General features: G+C 40.1%; 1 protein-coding gene across 1 annotated transcript; it reads left to right on the plus strand.

Annotated features, from left to right (window-relative positions):
• The first annotated feature begins 1,047 nt into the window (after window positions 1-1,047).
• On the plus strand, window positions 1,048-9,699 carry LOC115619967 (serine proteinase stubble). Its single transcript, XM_030513003.1, has 5 exons — window positions 1,048-1,240; window positions 5,018-5,200; window positions 7,788-8,312; window positions 8,632-8,809; window positions 9,102-9,699. Exons 1-5 carry the CDS (start codon window positions 1,048-1,050, stop codon window positions 9,697-9,699), a joined length of 1,677 nt encoding a protein of 558 aa, XP_030368863.1.
• The last annotated feature ends 8,829 nt before the right edge of the window (window positions 9,700-18,528 follow it).

Genomic DNA, 18,528 nt, shown 5'->3' on the forward strand with positions numbered 1-18,528 from the left:
AAAGCTGGCAACATAAATAATCAACAATAACAAATTTGTCGTCTTGAGTTGGCGCTGCAGCTGCATACCAGCATTTGCAGCAGAAATCGCAGTTAGGAAGTCTTCCTCCATGTAATATGTAGTGTTGTTGTATTTGGCAAAACTCGACATTAGTCACAACAACATGCAATTTCCACATTTGTTGCCCAGCAGCTGCTCTCAAAGCCTCTGCGTATGCACACACAGTCGCGGTCGCGGTCGCGGGCGCAGTCCCAGTCGCACTTTTCACTTTCGATTTCATGCGAGCATAGCAAGTTGTGCCTCTCCCCAATGGGCTCACACACACACACACACACTCACACACGCACACACATACGTTTTGAATAGACAGACGCTTTGGCGCTTATTACTCAATAGCGGACTGAGCTGTACGGCGCAGCGCTGCTCTGCTCTGCACATGCGTGCGTGTTAGTGAGCGTGTTTATGGGCTTTTGATTTTGAATTTGTCAGCCAACTGTTTATTAAGTGTCTTGTCGTTACCGCCAACTGTTCGCGCCACGCAAAAATCGGCGACAACAGTCCGCCATCGTTTCGTGAACACCGCGGCCGCTTCAGACGGGCGAGTGCAACAACGAGTAAAGCGTAAACGTAAAAGGAAAAGTGTGACAAAACACAACAGAGAAAAGTATAGCATAAGGTTACAAATATATACAAGTAGTATACGAGTACATACAAGTACTATATACTGGAGCAGAGCAGGCCGAAGAAAATGTCAGCCAACGCAATTATGAGTGCAAAATATTCACATTCAAATTGCCCAAAATTTTAAAACAACTGTCGCGACGCGCCTCGTTGCACGCTAATCGTGCTGCTGTTGCTGCCTGTTTTTCTTATATTTAATTCAATTTGCTCGACGGCTATGCAAACGAGCCCACCGACGATTATTCAATCGAAACCCGCGCTGGTACGTGAAGTGAGCAAAGTGATTGCAGCAATCGGCAAAACAAAGTGCAAAAGTTAAAAGAAAACCAAAAACGCGACGCTCTGAAAACGAAAGTGTATTGCAAGATGCGGGCTACACGCGCAGTTGCATTGTCGTCTCTGTCGTCACTGGCGTCGCTGTTTGTCGTCATCTGCCTGCGCTTTAGCCTGGCCAGCTCCAATTACAATTCGGTATATAACGATGCGATAACGCCCGAGCTAAAGCAGGCCATTAGCAAGGACTTGCCTAAGCAGGCCAAATTCTTCGACGAACTAGACTGTAAGTACGAGTTTCTGCCAGTTTGTTGCCTAAGTCTTTCGTATGAGTCAGCAAAATTGCGTGTGTTATGCAATTTGCATACTTCCACGTATATGCATACCCGTCTTTGCTGCAACCTTGAATATCGAATAGTGTATTTGTATTTGGTGTCAAGTTCATTAGGTTCGGCTGGTTGTGAGTCACGCATGACTTTGGCTTTCTATTCGCGACTTATTTCAGACTAAATGCAGCGAAAGTGTGCAAATCGCGCGATCTTTTATTAACCCTTTTGTGTTTCTGTACATGTTCTTAGCGCCCATCAAGCCCATTTATCTTGTTAATGTGGTCCGGCGCAATAAAATTGGACTTTCGAAATGAAGTAGTAACAGCAAAAAAGAAGAGTTGCACGCGCTAATGCTGGTTGTCGGCTCAAACACGAAAACACACCAATAAACGCTGGATATGTTAACAACTTCTTTAGATAGCGGTAACCCAGACAGCAGCCAACCAACAAGCTATTAACATACGCGTATTCTGCCGAAATTGGGCAACCAACTGACGCGCAAAACTCAAAGATTTTTACATTTTTTTTCTCGACTGCATTGCTGAACAAAAGAAAGCTGTTAAGGCACAGGTCGCCCATCGTCATCATGGAAAATTTTGTGCGGCCATTAAAGTAATTAATGATTAAAAGCAAACCCCAAAAATTATTACAAATTACACACACAGCCACAAATCCGGCCAGCAGCCACCAATAACAGCAACAGCAACAAGTCCACATCTCTAGCAACCACATGCTGCTGTTGGTGGCAACACAAAACGAGCGCAAATTGCTGCACAAGTTCAATGGCATGCAACACATGTTTGAAAAATCAACAAAAACAACAACAGCAGCTTAAAGCAAGCAAAAAAGCAAAAGTGATAGACATACACATATAAATACATACATTCATACGTATAAGGGTGCACTCTCGCACTCACAAATATACCGACAAAAACCCCCAAGCGAGATGGAGTACGACACATTTGCTGGAAACTCAGAAAAAAAGCTGTAATTATCTTTAACAGCAAGTTATCGGTGGCAAAGGGTGCAGCTTAAAGTTTATCAACATACGTATTTGCATGCACTTTTACAAGTATATTTTCCATATCAGAATCGTGTGAGCATCACTATAATATTTTGTATCAATTTAAATCACCTGGAACATCAACAGCGATATAGTTGTAAACCAAAATATTCAGTGAAAAACTGTTCACAATTTATTAAATGTATGAAATTGTGGGATATAGGTATTCGATATTCTTGATCAGTGGATAGAAACATGACTGGTGTCTGCTTATATAAGAGCAAAGATTTCAAAAAGTCGAGCTAACACGTTATCTAAATACAAGTCGAACATATTTATGATGAAAAGAATTTAATAACTTGATTTTTTTGGCAGTGTATAAAAATATATTCATGTATATGCTTTTGTATGTATGTATGCTTTGCCAACCTAATAGCAACACCAAAAATTATACTCCCTGAAACTTGACTTGGGAATACACAAATATACATACATATATATAAATAGCATCAGAAATAATAAGCAATAATTACAGAGAGTGGTGAGGGCATTGGACAAAATAAAAAACATACCAAATCAGCCGATTCCAGTATTGGATTGTTTTGTATATTAGTAATATGAGGGCTTTTCCAGAAGTTTTACTGGCTGTTTCATGTATGTACATTGTTAAACTTAATATCAATATATCATTAAAACAAATTCGAAATTACAATAAAAATAAATTACTGCATTATTGGGCATCAAATCTTCCATTAACTTGAAGCACACAAATTCCTAATAATGCAGAGTATTTACGCTTTTATAACATTTATGATCACCACGCTTACTTTTGCACTTTATTGGTCCTTCCATACCCATTTTAACGAAGAAGCTGAAAGTTCAATTGTTTGAAGCCGGCAGCATCTGCTCAACTTTTTAGAAGTCTCTTCTAACTGCGCTTATATATAAGCTTTACTGTGTCTTACAAAAAACATCATCACAAAGCTTTTTATAACTTTGCATTTGGTCATTCCACGAGGTATGCCAACATAATTTTCAATTTACAATTTGCTTCCTTTATCTTATAAACAGCAAACATTTCATACAAAAACGTTTTCTAGGTCCAATTGTTTGTGTGTTATCTGTGTTTGTTAAATATAAAATTCTGAGGGTTTGACATCGTCTGATCTTTATTAGGAATATAGCTAAAGCACACCAAAAGCAATACTTTTCAGCTAAAATCTATAGTATTTGTAATACTTGCTAAAATTCTACAGCAAGTAAATACATTTTCTTTTGTTATTCACAAAAATCTGCAAACCAATGTAGCCTTGAAATTAATCTTCCTATGCCGAAGATATACTCTGTATGCATACTATCTTATCATTCCCAAAATACAATTTAGTTTTATCAATTGTGATATTTTTAATCATATTGTTTCTATGAAAGTTTTACGTCTAACCTGGCACAACCTAATGTGACTTCAAAGAGACCAGAATGTTTTAAATTGTTTTATATATCCGATAAATTATATTGCTAAGCATGTAATTATTTGCAATTATTTAGATTCAGTGGGAATGTTTCAAAATATTTCGCGCCAATTTGCTGGCAACATGTTGTTAAAGCACTGAAGTGGCTGGAATTGGCAGTAAATTTGGTGTTTGAGCCACACTTAAGGTCAATTTGCAAAGCTACTGCCACACTCTTGAATTAAAAAAATCAAATGCCAGAGCAGAAACATTTCCAATGCTTAAGCCAAAAGTTGAGTCTCTCTCCCGGTGGCTTTCGACTGAAATGCCAAATCTCTCTGCTCTTTACACTTTCAGGCGCTCTTCGTCTTCGCTCTCGGCCAAGACATCGGCAGAGCCGCGACGGTGGCTTTTGTTTGCTCGTCGCAGCTTGAACACAAGTTGGCCACGAAATATTGGCTTAGTTCTGAGTTGAATTTCCCGACGTGCGGTCGCTCTTGTTACGCGTCTGCATTGCGAGGCGTAGAAATGAGCAAGCTTCATTATATGAAATAAAAATTAAAAATTTTCTTTTCGTGCGCCAAGTGCCGTGAAAATTGTTACCGTTGCTGTTGTCGTTGCGCATGCGTAACTCAAACGAAAGCCAGCGGCTGAAATTAAAAGTGAAATCCTTGGGCATGGCGAAATATGATTTAATTTAATGCAAGGATTGTGCTAATAATTGTGCTCAATAAATTCTTCAAGTCAACTCAACTCAATAAATACCACAACAAAAAAAAAAAAAAAGAAAGTGCTCTGTATTAGCAAGCGAAAACAATAAGAGCAGTGCGGAAAGTGAAAGTCCGCTCCTCGTCAGGAGTCAGTCGGTCGTTCAACGTAGCCATCATCGCCACTCACCTTGCTCTATCGTGTGTTCAACACACACACACACACACACTCACATATACTGTCAAAGTAACCACAATAATGTCATTGTTGCGTGGCAGAAGAAGACATTCGTGCAAAAAGGACACCTGGCTGAGAATAGGTCAGGTGTTATATCTAGTGTTTGCGCTGGCGCCCTACTCCCTAGCCCTGAATTATCCCAGCGCCCAGCAAGAACATGACATGCTCATCCTGGACGCGCTGTCGCGTCGCAGTGGCACGGGCTACTATGGCGAGAACTCCGTCATGGAGATGCTATCGAGAAGTATAAATAAAATAGAACAATCTAAACCTTTCCCATCGCGCTGTTTATGTAATTTTCTAAACGAAATTAACGCAATTTTCTTGGTCTTTTACAGTGATCCCACAATCGTGCCGCTTTCGTGGCCACAAATTCGAGTGCGGGCTGTCCATCTCCTGCGTCTTGGGCGGCGGCAAGCCGCTTGATCTCTGCTCCGGCGGCATGATTTGGTCATGCTGCGTGGACAAAGACCTCGACGCAGAGGACAATGCAGGGCATGCGGCGCCGGTGAACAATACAAGTAAGTATCGAGCCAACTCAGCCCATTGGTGAAGCAAACAAAACGAGGGCCAAACACAATGCAGTGCCAATTCTACTTGTAAAAAGCATTTCGCCTTTGCCTTTTATAAAAGCTATAGCCATTGTCATACCCATTGCCAACTTCTTTACCATTCCGTTGCCCTTTCCTACCCCTTTCACTGCAACTTGCGAGCATGGGCTTGCATTTGTTTCTGCTTCTCCTCGAAATTGCAAATTGCTGCGCTTTCTGTTATGTAATTCGTGTATAATAGCGCAATAAATTAGTTCGCATTTCGAAAATGACAAACAATTGCTTCGCCGGCCCAAAACAAACACACACAGATAAACAGAGTTGTAGTGCCCCAAAGGCTGCTTAAGACATACAACAATTCGGTTCGTGTGCCAAAGCCGCGCATGCGCAAATTTGTGGGTGCCAATTTATTAGGCAGGCGTAAAGCGACTGCTTTACTATAAGAGAGAAGAGTTTTTTGTCAGTCAAATGTAGATCAAAATACTGAAAAATATATGGAATTAGCCAGAAAAATACGCACCAACACATAAAATATTGAAAGTTATTCACTAAAAATTAAACTTCAAACATCGTTGCAAAGTTCGGTAATGTAGATTATTCTCTTGAGAGTAAAGTGCTTAAAAATAAATATTAGCTATTCTTTAAAGACTATTTATGCCCGAGTTGTCTATATTAGCAAATAAATACATTTAAAGAGAAAAATTAAATTTGAATAAGTAAATGATCTAGCTTCTCACACTATCTGCTGTGTAATTACATATTAAGTTAAAAGAATTACTACACCATTGCCCCTTTTTCGCAATTTTCCTAATAGTATCCATTTGTATTTGTTCAAGTATTTCAAATATGTATAAATACGAGTGACAAATATCACCACATATTACAAAACAATTAAATGCATTTCCAGTGGCATACCAATTTTTCAATTCAAGAGAATTGTTGAAAATATGTTATAATATTTCCTTTCAATCCAGCTTAATTAGATATTGCAATACAAATTTTAAACTTTTAGTTCAAGATAACACATTTCAAGTGATTAGTTTTTTGATTAAGCTGACAAATTAAGTTTATATCTAAGACATGTATTTTAACTTCAAAGAAATCGCGAATAACCTCTTTTTAATCAATCTACAGAGTTATTGTTAACAGATGAGTTTTACAACTCTCTGAGTCTTCCTCTGTAGTTTTAGTTATACTCGTAAGTATTTTCTTGTTAGCTTCAGTTTCGAGCGCTCAGTTAATGTTTTTGGGCATTCATTTACCTTGAAGTGCATTTGGTGTGAAAAGTTCCGCAATTGGTATTGTAAATTCAATTAAGTAAATCAAAGCATTTACTATATATATAGTTGTATGCCACTTATCTACACACACACACACACACACATTTATATACACACATGAATTAGGCAGTCTTTTTTTAGTAACCGCGCAGCAGTCTTGTGTGCGCTCTGGCATTTTGATGTGCTCTGTTTATTTTTCTAGACCTCCTTACTAGCCTGGCTCACTATGCATGTAACAACAAGAGCAACAAAACAACAACATTACAACATAATTCTTGAAGAAAAACAGAAAACATGGTACATTTCGGCGGCCAAAAAAGAAAACACACGCACATTATTTTGAAGGCGTAGGCCCCAGCAGAAGTCGTTTTCTTTGCGATGTGCTTAGCAGACCTATTCTGGTTAGTAGGCAGCTCAGAGTTCACTTTCTTTTGCGCAATGTCGTACTCTTTTTCGGCTACTTCTCGCTCAAGTGTAAAATTTCTTGCCACGACATCCAGACTGTCGGACTGCGAGACTACCAGACTTCCAAGGTTCCCAAGAAAAAGCAGTCTGAAGTGGGCGCTTGCGGAAATAAACGAAGGTGAACGTTTTTTGCATTTAAAAGTGAAATTTCCTTTGTCTCAAATCGAGATTTGCCCCTGCAAACTTCAGCTTTTATTTGGTTTTGGTTTGTTTTTTAATTTATTTGTTTCTGTTGCATGCAATGCGCCCCACAAAATGTGGGAAAAATCACAGCGTAAAAGTTACAGCATTTTCGTGAGTGCCCAGAGACGAGCAACGAAACTCGGACAACCAATGGAAAGTGTTAATGAAGATTAAATTTTCTGGGTGCTCTTGTTGCCTGCACGACGGTGTCTCACTTTTGTTATCGTTGTTATATTTGATTTGTTTGAATAACGTGCGAAAAGTTATCTCATAGCCGCTGGTTCGGCATTGTCTTTACTAGTATTTTCTTGGGCGTTTGTCGTCACGTCTCGTCACCAAAATAGCGGCTCAACTGTCCAGCCACTGTTTTGTGACATAATAAAGTCGTGCTGGTGGCTTAATTACACCTTGGTCGTTTGTTTATTATTGCATATTACTTTGTATACTCTTATTTTTGTCGCCGTTAAGGTTTGCTAATAAAATTGTTCACTCCACTGTGACTAAGTGAAAAGTTTCACAGCGAAAGTTTAACCCCAGCCAAGGGTCACACATATGCTTCCAAATGCACGCTAAACCCATTGCTGTAAATAACAAAAAGTGCCAAATCATGAACGAAAATTCTCACACAGGTGACATAATACACTTGCATGACATTTATCCCGACTTGGCGCCGAATGCCAACAAGCATCATCATCATCATCATCAACAACAACATCAGCAATCGCAGCAGCAACAGCACATCGGTCTGTCGGCAGCATCGTCCGTGTCCTCTTCTGCTCGGCCAGCGCCCTCGCACTACAACAATCATGCCTACACACATGGCTCGTCACTATACACCACGAAGCGACCCCATTATAGTGGAACCGGAAATCCCTACAAGCCCATTCCATCTGCGCACAGACCTCCATCGTCGAGTCTGAATAGCTGGGAGCATGATTCGAATCATTTGGGCTTGGGTGGTATTAATGGCATAACGAATCATGTGGATGGTTTCTTCGATGTCGATGGGCCAGCCGAGAACGGTCTACCACCTCCAGCACCACCGTCATCTGCTCACGATGCACCACAGCCCTTCGCCGTGGGCAATGTGCTCGATTTAAATGCGGGCGAGGCAGCCGATGAGTACACGAGCAGCGCCTATCGTCCAGTCCCGGGTACTACCAATCACATGATTTCTATAAACATATACTCCTGTCTTTCTCTCTCTCTCTCATTCTCTTTATATCTTTCTCAACAGCACTACTATATAAGCAGATAATTTGTTTATTTTTTATATTTTGTAAATATTGTACTGCACAGCAATCACGCAAACATCTACTCTGACACACACACGCACACTCACTTTCTTGTAGCATTTTGGCATGTTTTGTTTTTCTTTTTATTGTCTGGCGCACTTTGATTTATGAGTTGCTCTTTTTCCATTTGCATTTCACCATAATCTCAACTAATGGCGCGCTCTTCTTCTATCAACAGGCTGCGGCGAGGTCTTTGCGCGTTCCAATCGCATCGTGGGCGGTCACTCAACGGGCTTTGGCTCACATCCCTGGCAGGTGGCGCTCATTAAGAGTGGATTTCTCACGCGCAAGCTGAGCTGCGGTGGTGCACTGATATCCAATCGCTGGGTGGTTACAGCGGCCCATTGCGTAGCCACGTAAGTAAACGATCCTTTATTGAATCGGAACCAGAAAGTCAAATTGAAATTAAGCCTTGCGATTCTTATAAAATACAATTAGTGGAACACTTTATATTTATAACAATCGAGAAATTACAATGTTTTCAAAAACCAATGTTCTCGTTTTAATTGTGAACATTTATTTGCATCTCGAAGTTTCGGGTCTTTTCTATCTTTGAGTTTTTATTTTCTGTTTGTTTCTATCTATGCTCCGATTCTGTTTTTTGAGCACAATTCTTTCAGTGAATTATAAATTCTTCTTGCATTACAGCACCACAAATTCCAACATGAAGATACGTTTGGGAGAGTGGGATGTGCGCGGTCAAGAGGAGCGTCTGAATCACGAGGAGTACGGCATTGAGCGCAAGGAGGTGCATCCACACTATAATCCAGCAGATTTCAAGAACGATGTGGCGCTCATACGCTTGGATCGCAATGTGGTGTACAAGCAGCATATCATACCCGTCTGCCTGCCCCCACCAAGCACAAAGTTAACTGGAAAAATGGCAACAGTAGCGGGCTGGGGACGCACGCGGCATGGCCAGAGCACAGTTCCTTCGGTGTTGCAGGAAGTCGATGTTGAGGTCATATCGAATGATCGGTGCCAGCGCTGGTTTCGTGCAGCCGGCAGACGAGAGGCGATCCATGATGTCTTCCTCTGCGCTGGCTATAAGGAGGGTGGACGTGATTCCTGTCAAGGGGATTCAGGCGGCCCTCTCACGTTGACGCTGGAGGGGCGAAAAACGCTGATCGGCCTTGTCTCCTGGGGTATTGGATGCGGGCGCGAGCACTTGCCCGGCGTCTACACGAATATTCAGCGCTTCGTGCCTTGGATCAACAAGGTCATGGCCAATGACAACAATACGTAGTGAGGAGCAGACCTGTGGGGGTCTATACTCCAACAAATTGGAAGACTGCAGTCACCGCTCGAGTAGTTCTGCAGTTACAAATGTGCATGTCGGCCTGTTCCGGCTGCAATTGCAATTGGCATCACAGTCCGTTGCCTGGCCATGTGATTCCTCTACCACTCGGGGTTGCTAGTGTTTAAGCCTATAAGTAGTACTTGCACTAAGACGCATAAACGTAATTGCATGTACTTATCTTGTATTTATTGTGTTTCAGTTCGATTGAGTTGTTCCAACCGATTCTAGCGTGTAGAACGTCTCCCATTGATATTTATTGTATTATTTAAAAAAAAAAAAATTTTTATTCTATAAATAGCTCTCATTATTTTTTAACAACGAAATAAAAAACAAAAATATATTAATAATAATATTAAAGGAATATTTTAATTCAACTCAAGTGTATGCAGGATCTACTTTTGAAAACAAGTTGACTTGAAACGCCGTAGCTTCTACTATAATTAGTTGCATCCAGACGATATTTAGACACCGTTTAGATCAGACGACTATATGTTATAACAGGAATCCCATAATGTGAGTTCGTTTCTGGAGTGTGACTTGGTTTGAATTACTACCATCATGCATATAGTAAAGCATGATTACAAAATTACACAAAAATTCTGTAGGAGTGGTCTTATATCTAATAAATGTCAATTTGTTGTGTGATGGTCTAATCAGCAGGCCAATTCAGCAGAAACAAAATATTATAGCTCTCATAGAAATGATATGATTATCATAGATTTTTTAAATACATGCTTGGTGATGATGCATCGTTTTGTCATTGTTGTTGTTGCTCTGGATCGAGTCCGTACTACTTGTAGATGTCAATGTGTGTGTTATATATTATTTGTTGAATTTTTATGTTAATCAATTATTAGACCCATATAGTCCATTACCTACATGTACATTTATCAGAAGCAGTTCTTTATTTTAATCCCTTAATGAAGCAAACATTCCCTTTGCGTGGCAACAGATTTCAACGAAAGACTTAAGCCACAAACTTGTTTCAAATGAACTAAACAAAATCTATTGCATACTTATCAGCGTGCAGAAAAACCAGCTGCGCACTCATTGAAATATTTTTTTGTTAGGCTGGCAGCACTGCGCGAGCTCAAATTCCAGCAACAACAGGTTCAAGCAAATATTTCTTTGTAAACAATGTAAGCGCTGGATAGGCATCCACAAGATGTCAACAGAAAAGAGTAAACAAACAATGATAAGAATAAAGGGAAAGTGAAAATGAAAATGTGAACGAAAGAGCTCTTTACCTATGCAGCGTTATTTGCTCCCCATGTCTTGATCCTTAACACAACGGGCCGAGGGAACAAGTGCATGGTGCCTGTTCAGAATCTCTAATGACTTCATTTCCGCTCCTCATAGTGGCTGCACACAAAAACCAAATACAACATCAGCCATAAATAAATTTGTGTGGATTGCATCAGAGCCCGAAACAAATAGAGCCCTAAATGTAAACAAAGTGGCAGCCTTTTAAAGACCAAACACTTAATTAAGCGCTTTCGTTGGGCTTATCAGCCGAGATGGCTATCAACAAACAGCAGCATCATTATGTGCGATTGTGTGTCTCTGTTTTTTCCTCTCTCTGTGACCAAACACACGCTCTTATCTCTTAGCATCCACAATTGGCAACTACCATCCACTTCCTGCACACTTGGCCGCTTCTGCTTTCAGTTGTAATTGACCAAAGAACTTGCTACAACTTGTCGTTTGGTCTCAGTTGGTGTGGAGCAGCGCCAGTGTCAAGGTCTCTCAAGTTCAAGAAACGGCTTAAGACGCCACCACATCGAAACGCGTTATATAGTCGGTATCGCTAATCGAATCTGTTTGCTTGGTCCCCTTTTGCTCGCTGTCTTCGTAACGTTTTTGAAACAAAGCTATCGATACTGGAAATGCTATGAGAGCCGCGTTTTTTTAATATCTCTGTGCATAGATCATAACTCATTTTTAGTTATCTGACATTTAATGGTTTGTTGATTTGAATGATTTGTTGATTACTTGTACCTATCTGTGCGACTTCTTGTTTGCCTCTTGTTGAAAGTCAGCGACGTAAAGTGTGTATAAAAAACAATCAACAAAGAAGAACTGTTTTATTAATAATAAGTAAATTGTATCCGATTAATCTCAGTTGGAAGTAAACAAGAAATGCAATGCAAAGCTGCGATTTTTCAAAAAAGAAAGTGCAGTGTGTATTTGATTAAAAATAAATTCAAGAATCCGAAAGCTTGTACGCATGATAACAGTATGAAGAACTTTTAAGAAATATTAAAAATTGTATAATAAGTGCTCTAATATGGTTAGAGACAAAAATTGCTTCATTGGGGGACCACAATTAAATTCAACAAAGACGGTTGAGCTGACCGTGTGATGTAATGCGAGTATAATAATAAAAGAATCTGCAATTTAAATTGATTTGGTCTATATTGAATGCCCCTCAATACGATTGACTATTCGAATGTATTTTGAGAATCATGTAGAAATTCATAAATAGCTTAAATCCAGAAAATGTATAATTTGCCATTCGAATTCAGAGCTTGTAAATAAATTATCAGCCCAGGAGACATGCCCTTAACTAGTCAAATGAACGGTTTACTCTTAATCAATGCAATTAAGTTTTGTTGTGCGTTGTAACAATTTATGCAATTCTTATCACAAATCTGGTTAAATGTGAAACAAAAAAAAATTAATTTGATACAACAGGTACCACACGCTAGCGCAGACATTCAGCGAAGCGATAGTAAAGATTGACTTTCTTAACCTGAAGACGTGCATAAATTAAAACACAAACAAAAGCCAAGCTTACTTACTTACATATGCATATGCATATTGTGTGAATGCGAGCTCGAGTGTGTGCGTGTGTGTGTGTGTGTATATCTACTAACCAAGAATGGCACGGAGGAGCGACAACAACGTCGAACAAGCTGCCGACTAACTCATTTGCACCACAAAAAAAAAAAACAACAAAAATAAAAAAGCATTAAAGAAAAAGCTAGCGCGACTTTGGCTTCTGCTTCTTGCTATTTTAATGTGAAAGCGCTGTTAACCCCAAACCCCAAACTACGGGCCCCGTTCCCCGCCACCAAATGTTATGACCGCGCTCGCTCACAAATGCCGCCAATCAGCTGTGGCGACGCGTCGTGAGAGAGTGTCCAAGTCCATATGCGAGTGTGTGTGTGTGTGTGTGTGTGTGCGTATATGTTAGTGTGTATTCATTTGAATAACCAGAGCTAGAGCTTTGTTGTTGCTGTTGCTGTTGCTGTTCTCGCCGCTATTGCTCGGCAATGTGTTGGCCTTAATGGAAACCGTTATGCGCGTAGCAGCGTTGGTCGTAGCATTCAAACGTTATGGCCGGCCAACCAAGCTGTTAACTAGCGTCGGCGTCAACAGCGACGGCGACGGCGACGGCGACAGTGGCAGCGGCAGTGGCAGCCTCAGCCTCAGCACCAGCACGCATGCGCACATGTGGAAGCTTCGCGCGTGCATTAGTGTGAACATGCATGTGAGTGTAGTACGTGTGTGTGTGTGTGCATGTAATAATTTTTGTTGCCTGTCTGCCTCCCAGTGGCTTGTTGTCTTCTACCAATTTTGCTTTGTGGTTCTTTAGCTGCGTCGCCACCGCAGCCGACGTCGACGGTGACGCTTTGGCGAAATCTCAGCAGCGTGGCTTTGTCTTTGGCCTCGCCAGCCATCGCCTGGTGTGTGGATCTTTTGTATGCGCGTTTCTGTCCAGACGTGCGCACCTCACTCGCTCGCTCGCTTATTCGCTTGCTCGCTAACTGGTCGTCCGCTTCGGTTGTTCGTTCTTTGGCTCGATCTTTGCCAGAGCTCCCAGCACCAGCACGCTTTGGTGCGTTTGTTTCCCCGTGTGTGCGTGTGCGTGTGTGTGCGTTTGTAGAACCTTAGTTATTTCTCTTAAATTGGCCAACAGCTGAAGTCAATGTGTTCATAATTTATTACAAGTGCAATTTTTTTCGTGTGCCCATTATTGGTAGGAATCGGAAAATCAAGTGTAAGTGACGCAGGAAAAATCAAATAAACGATTTGCATAAACATTCAATGCACAAACGAATGCAAACAATAGTTATAAAAAAAAAAACCTTGGGATGCCATTAACAAATATATTTATGTACAGATACACACATTCATAACAAAGCAACAACAGAGAATCGACGCAAAAGAGTGACAAACAAAAGTTAAGAAACCCATAAAAAAAAATTAATAAACACTATTCTTGCAGCAACACAAAAAAGTACAAGAGCACAGTAAGCACAAAACAATAAACATAATAATAACAGTGTAGCATTAAAAAAGGAGAAAAAGAAAACAGACGCGGCAAGCAAATTAAAAGAAATGACCCAAAATATTCCCCAGTGAGATACATTCAAACACAGAAGCAGTGCAATAACAACTTAGAAAAGAACTTCGGATGTAACCAAATACTATCTGCTACCGCAAGCAGATTCGAAAGATACGAGCATCCGTAAGCTATGCCGGCATCAAAAAGTGTGTGTGTGTGTGTGTTTGCGTGTGTACTCGTATGCGTGTGTGCGTTTGTATTTTAGTAGCTGGCGCACTTTCTACCCGCACCATCATCGTACAAGTCAATTAAGCCTGGCACACGCAAAGCCAAATGAGCGCAAAAATACACACACACACACATGCACACATGCACATAACTGCAACTAACTGCGCTGGCAGTGCAACAAGAACCACAACAAATCCAACAGCAAAAGCAACAACAACAACAACAGCTACAAGAATAGCAGTGGTTGGAAAAACAAGAGCAACAAGTTCAAGCGCCTCGATTTTTATCAACAGCCGCATCAGCCAAAGTCAAACAAGTCCAAATCAAAGTCAAACCAGCAGCAAAAGTTGCTGCTGCCTGCTGCTGCAAATTTATTGAAATTCTTGCAGCAGCAGAAGGAGCAACAACAACAACAACAACAACTACAACTACAATAAGAGAGGCAGCTTAGTACAAGTGTTTCAATTGCGGCTGCCGCAGCAGCCACAACAGCCAACTTCTTCCATGTCTTCCATGTCCATGGCAAAGATTTTGCTTTTGGGCTTGAGCAGAACTGGTCCGTCTGCATGTGTGCGTCTGTGTGTGTCTTTCTCTCTCTGTGTGCGTGTGTGTGTGTGTGTATGTGTGGTGAGTCGTGAGTAGTGTGTGTGTGTGTGTGTGTTGTACTTGCTGACGAGCTTTGGTCTAAAACGCAAGCTGTTGCAGTTGCAGCCAAAGTCAAAGTCGGCGCATTTAGCTGACGGGAACCGCGCCTTGCATTATTTGCATTTCATGTTTTGGTTGCTGCTGCCGCTTATTTGTAGCACACAAGACTACAGGTTTGCCATCATTATTCCAATCTGGCGTGGCAATGCCTCTGGAGCGACAGGCAACGACATGGTAGCGTTTAAATTCACGATAATTATTATAATTTGTATAATCTCTGCTGCTGCTCTCTGCTCTATTGGAGGTGTATTGAGGTTTCTGCAGCTTTGTGACACGAACGTATATCTCTTTAACACTCATTTGTTTACACTTCACCTCAGCTCTTCGAACACTCGAACACGAGACGTGAAATCATCAATTAGCTGACCCTCGACATGCCGTGCGCCTATCTTTCATTATCATTATGAGCTGCCATTGTGTTTAATGCTCACAAATTGTTCGTTTCCTCTGTTTGTGCTTTGTGATACTTAGATACACACAGAAAAACAAGCTTAATTCAATTTGATAAAATATTATCAAAGTCCAATCCAATGGACATGTCATATTATTTGCTTAAAACTCTTCAAATATAGTATGAAACGGCTTTAAAGGTATTTTAATTTTTATAAAATTTATTTAAATCTATTTTAAAATCAATTCAAATTCATTCAAATTCTATTTATAATTGGAATTCAAGAATACTAATGATACGTATGCTTGTGGGGTGCCCCTGTGCATCTAGTGAACTCTATAATTTGGAAATAATCAGACAGAATTGGTTAAAAGCTTTCTTTTGGGTGTTACAGGGGCAGTATAAAAAGAGTTCGTTTTAATATTTATCTATGCGAAAAAAGAGTACATAAGCCATAAAAAACAAAGTCTCATGTAATCGGATGAGGATGCTATCAACATTAAAATTTAATTTATTTTAATATCTACAAGTAATGTATAAATACTTGTAATATAAAATCATTTTAGAATGATCTTTAAAATATTTGCGTCTTCTCAAGTTTAGAGAGCGCAAAATTATGATTCCAAACAAATCCGTAAGCTTTTTTCTCTGTGTACAAGCATAATTGCTGCTCAAGTTTGTGCCTTAAGTCTTTTGTTTGAAATGAAATTCAGCTGAAGCTTGAGGCTTGTGTAATTAACGAGCTGCTCATTGTTTTGTGGCTGCACATTTTAAATGTATGTACATGCATGTGCTTTCTAAGTACGCATCTAATTAGTCGGAGCTACTTGAATTCGTTTTGATCTAGTGAGCTCGCTCTCGGACAGCAACAACAACAACAATAATAATAATGGTAATAACGGCAGCAGCTGTGGCGACAATTTTAGCAGCAACAATAAACATGAAATTTCTCCAAGCCGTTTTTGGTAAGCAGAAATGAAAGCAAGACTTCGAAAAGGCGAGCAACTTGATGCGCAACAGCCTCGAACTGTTGCTACTGCTAGTGCTTCTTCTTATACTTTTTCTTAATGTCCGCGATTCAAGTCCAAAATGGTCTTGTTTATTATTATCGTATACTCGAATACATTTTCGACTGCTCGCAAATGGCATAATTCTATTGTTCGACCGGCATTTGAGCTCTCGTCTCTTTTTGGCTAATTTTAAATAAAGGTATTTTACTTTCTGCACCGCATTTCACTTTTCATTTAAATAAATATTAAACTTGATGCGTAAAACTACAAAAGGGCTTGCATTTAGCTGCGGTGTGGGGCTTTCGCTTTTATTGAAGCTCAAATAAGCACACACTCGCACACTTACAATACTCATACACAAAAGGTATTTTTAATAAGCGACAAATAAAAACGAGACTATTAATTTCACTTTTAACAAGCAAGTGGCAACTTCATTGCCATTTGTGATTTGTATGACATTTGAAATTGCGCGAGAAATTACTTAATTGTCGACGCGACTGGGCGAGAAGCTCAGAAGTTTTCCATACATGGCCGCAATACGAACCGCACAGCATGCTGAGTCGCAATATCATGCCTTAATATGCAAATCATTTGTTTGTGACCCACTTTTGCCCACTCTCGAAATTCTGCGACTCACGTGCCGATCTCCCGTCCGCTCATTTGCCGCTCTACTCGCCATTTGGCCATGTCAAGTTATCTTGCGGGCCAGAAGCTGAACAATCGTGTTAATTTGCACATATTAAACGAGAAATGAGGCTCCCAGTAAGCAGCAGTAACAGCAGTAAAATGGAATGCGGCAACACAATTATATATTTGGCCAGAACGTGACCTAAATACGCAAATGACAATACTCGTACCCCATTTTTTTGGGTTGAGAAAGACTTGAATAGAATACTGGTAGTAGCAGCTTCTGTAGCAGCAGCAATGAACACGATCAAAATTAAGAGCCGACAATTAGTGTTCGATTCTAACACTTAATTAAAGCAATCAACTCAAAGCTGCGGAAATATTTTATTGCTTCCGTTCTGGTTTTTGTGCTCCGCATCAGATTCCGGCCAAATGACTGCCACATAAATAACATTTAATTGCACAGCATGAGATTGGAGTGGCTTCGAATGAGTTACAAAGAACGCAACACCCATTAGAGAGTCAAAAGAGCCGGGCCACTTAAGAAAATACAGTTTACGGTCGCTTGAAATTAATTAAAATTATTTTAATAGCAACGGAGGCTGTGCCTTCTTCTTATATACATACTATATGTACAAGTTAGTACTTTTTTTTTTTTGCAAAGCGCAGCATTAAAATGCCTGGAACCGTTCTAACGCCGACCACAAGCAACGGTCCGACGATAGCGACCAACTCAACGCCGACAAGTCCAATGTCAATGACCGTATTACGCAACGCACGCAACAGTTGGGCTTCACTCTCGTCACACAGACACGAACACGCACGGTTCTATATGTATGATCACATATTCTCAGACTCTAAGAAAGAAACTCTAAACGCAGCAAATTTCTCAACGCTGCAGATCACAGAGCATCGCAAGCTTCCCCAAGAAGAACAGATAGCGTTTCCTCTACCGCTTTCAGTAATCTGCCTCATTTGTCAGCTCCAGCTCCAGCTCCGAGCCAATGGATCAATGAAAACGTCTCACACACACACACGCATATACACATATACATGCCAAGTGTAGGTAACAAAAAATGTGATAAAAATAAGTATGCGTTATATAGTCGCACTGTCATCAGCGTAGAGCGCGGAGCGACTAAACAACATGGCCCTGCACAGTGGGATAAATTAGGTGGACCTCAAACTTTTTCTTAACCTTACTGCTAGTTTTAGTAGTCTACAAAGTTTATTGTTTTTAAAACATTTTTGTTGGAAGTGAGAATTAAAATAATATACATGCATATTAAGCAGCTCGTAAAAACGATTTATAACAGCAATCACAATAACTGCCGTTCCTATATCAACTAAATATGTATATGCAATTTATTTTTATAATAAACATTTACATACTAATTCTTAATTGCTTGCCCACTCATTTCTACATCCCATTGGCTACAAAACCAACTGAAATCAAAAAGTTTTAATTTAAAGGCTATTTTTTAAATAGAGTTAGGGAAATTTTAATACACAAAATATTGAAA

Source organism: Scaptodrosophila lebanonensis, unplaced genomic scaffold (assembly GCF_003285725.1).
Source record: "Scaptodrosophila lebanonensis strain 11010-0011.00,11010-0021.00 unplaced genomic scaffold, SlebRS2 tig00000001-arrow-pilon, whole genome shotgun sequence".
Lineage (NCBI taxonomy): Eukaryota > Metazoa > Arthropoda > Insecta > Diptera > Drosophilidae > Scaptodrosophila > Scaptodrosophila lebanonensis.

What these genes read in the sequence shown, in the direction of transcription:
- LOC115619967 (XM_030513003.1), top strand. Translation starts at nt 1,048, where the DNA reads ATGCGGGCTACACGCGCAGTTGCATTGTCGTCTCTGTCGTCACTGGCG. An exon ending in GGCGCCGGTGAACAATACAA is followed by an intron (nt 5,201 to 7,787) that starts GTAAGTATCGAG and finishes ATTCTCACACAG; the next exon opens with GTGACATAATACACTTGCAT. An exon ending in GCGGCCCATTGCGTAGCCAC is followed by an intron (nt 8,810 to 9,101) that starts GTAAGTAAACGA and finishes CTTGCATTACAG; the next exon opens with CACCACAAATTCCAACATGA.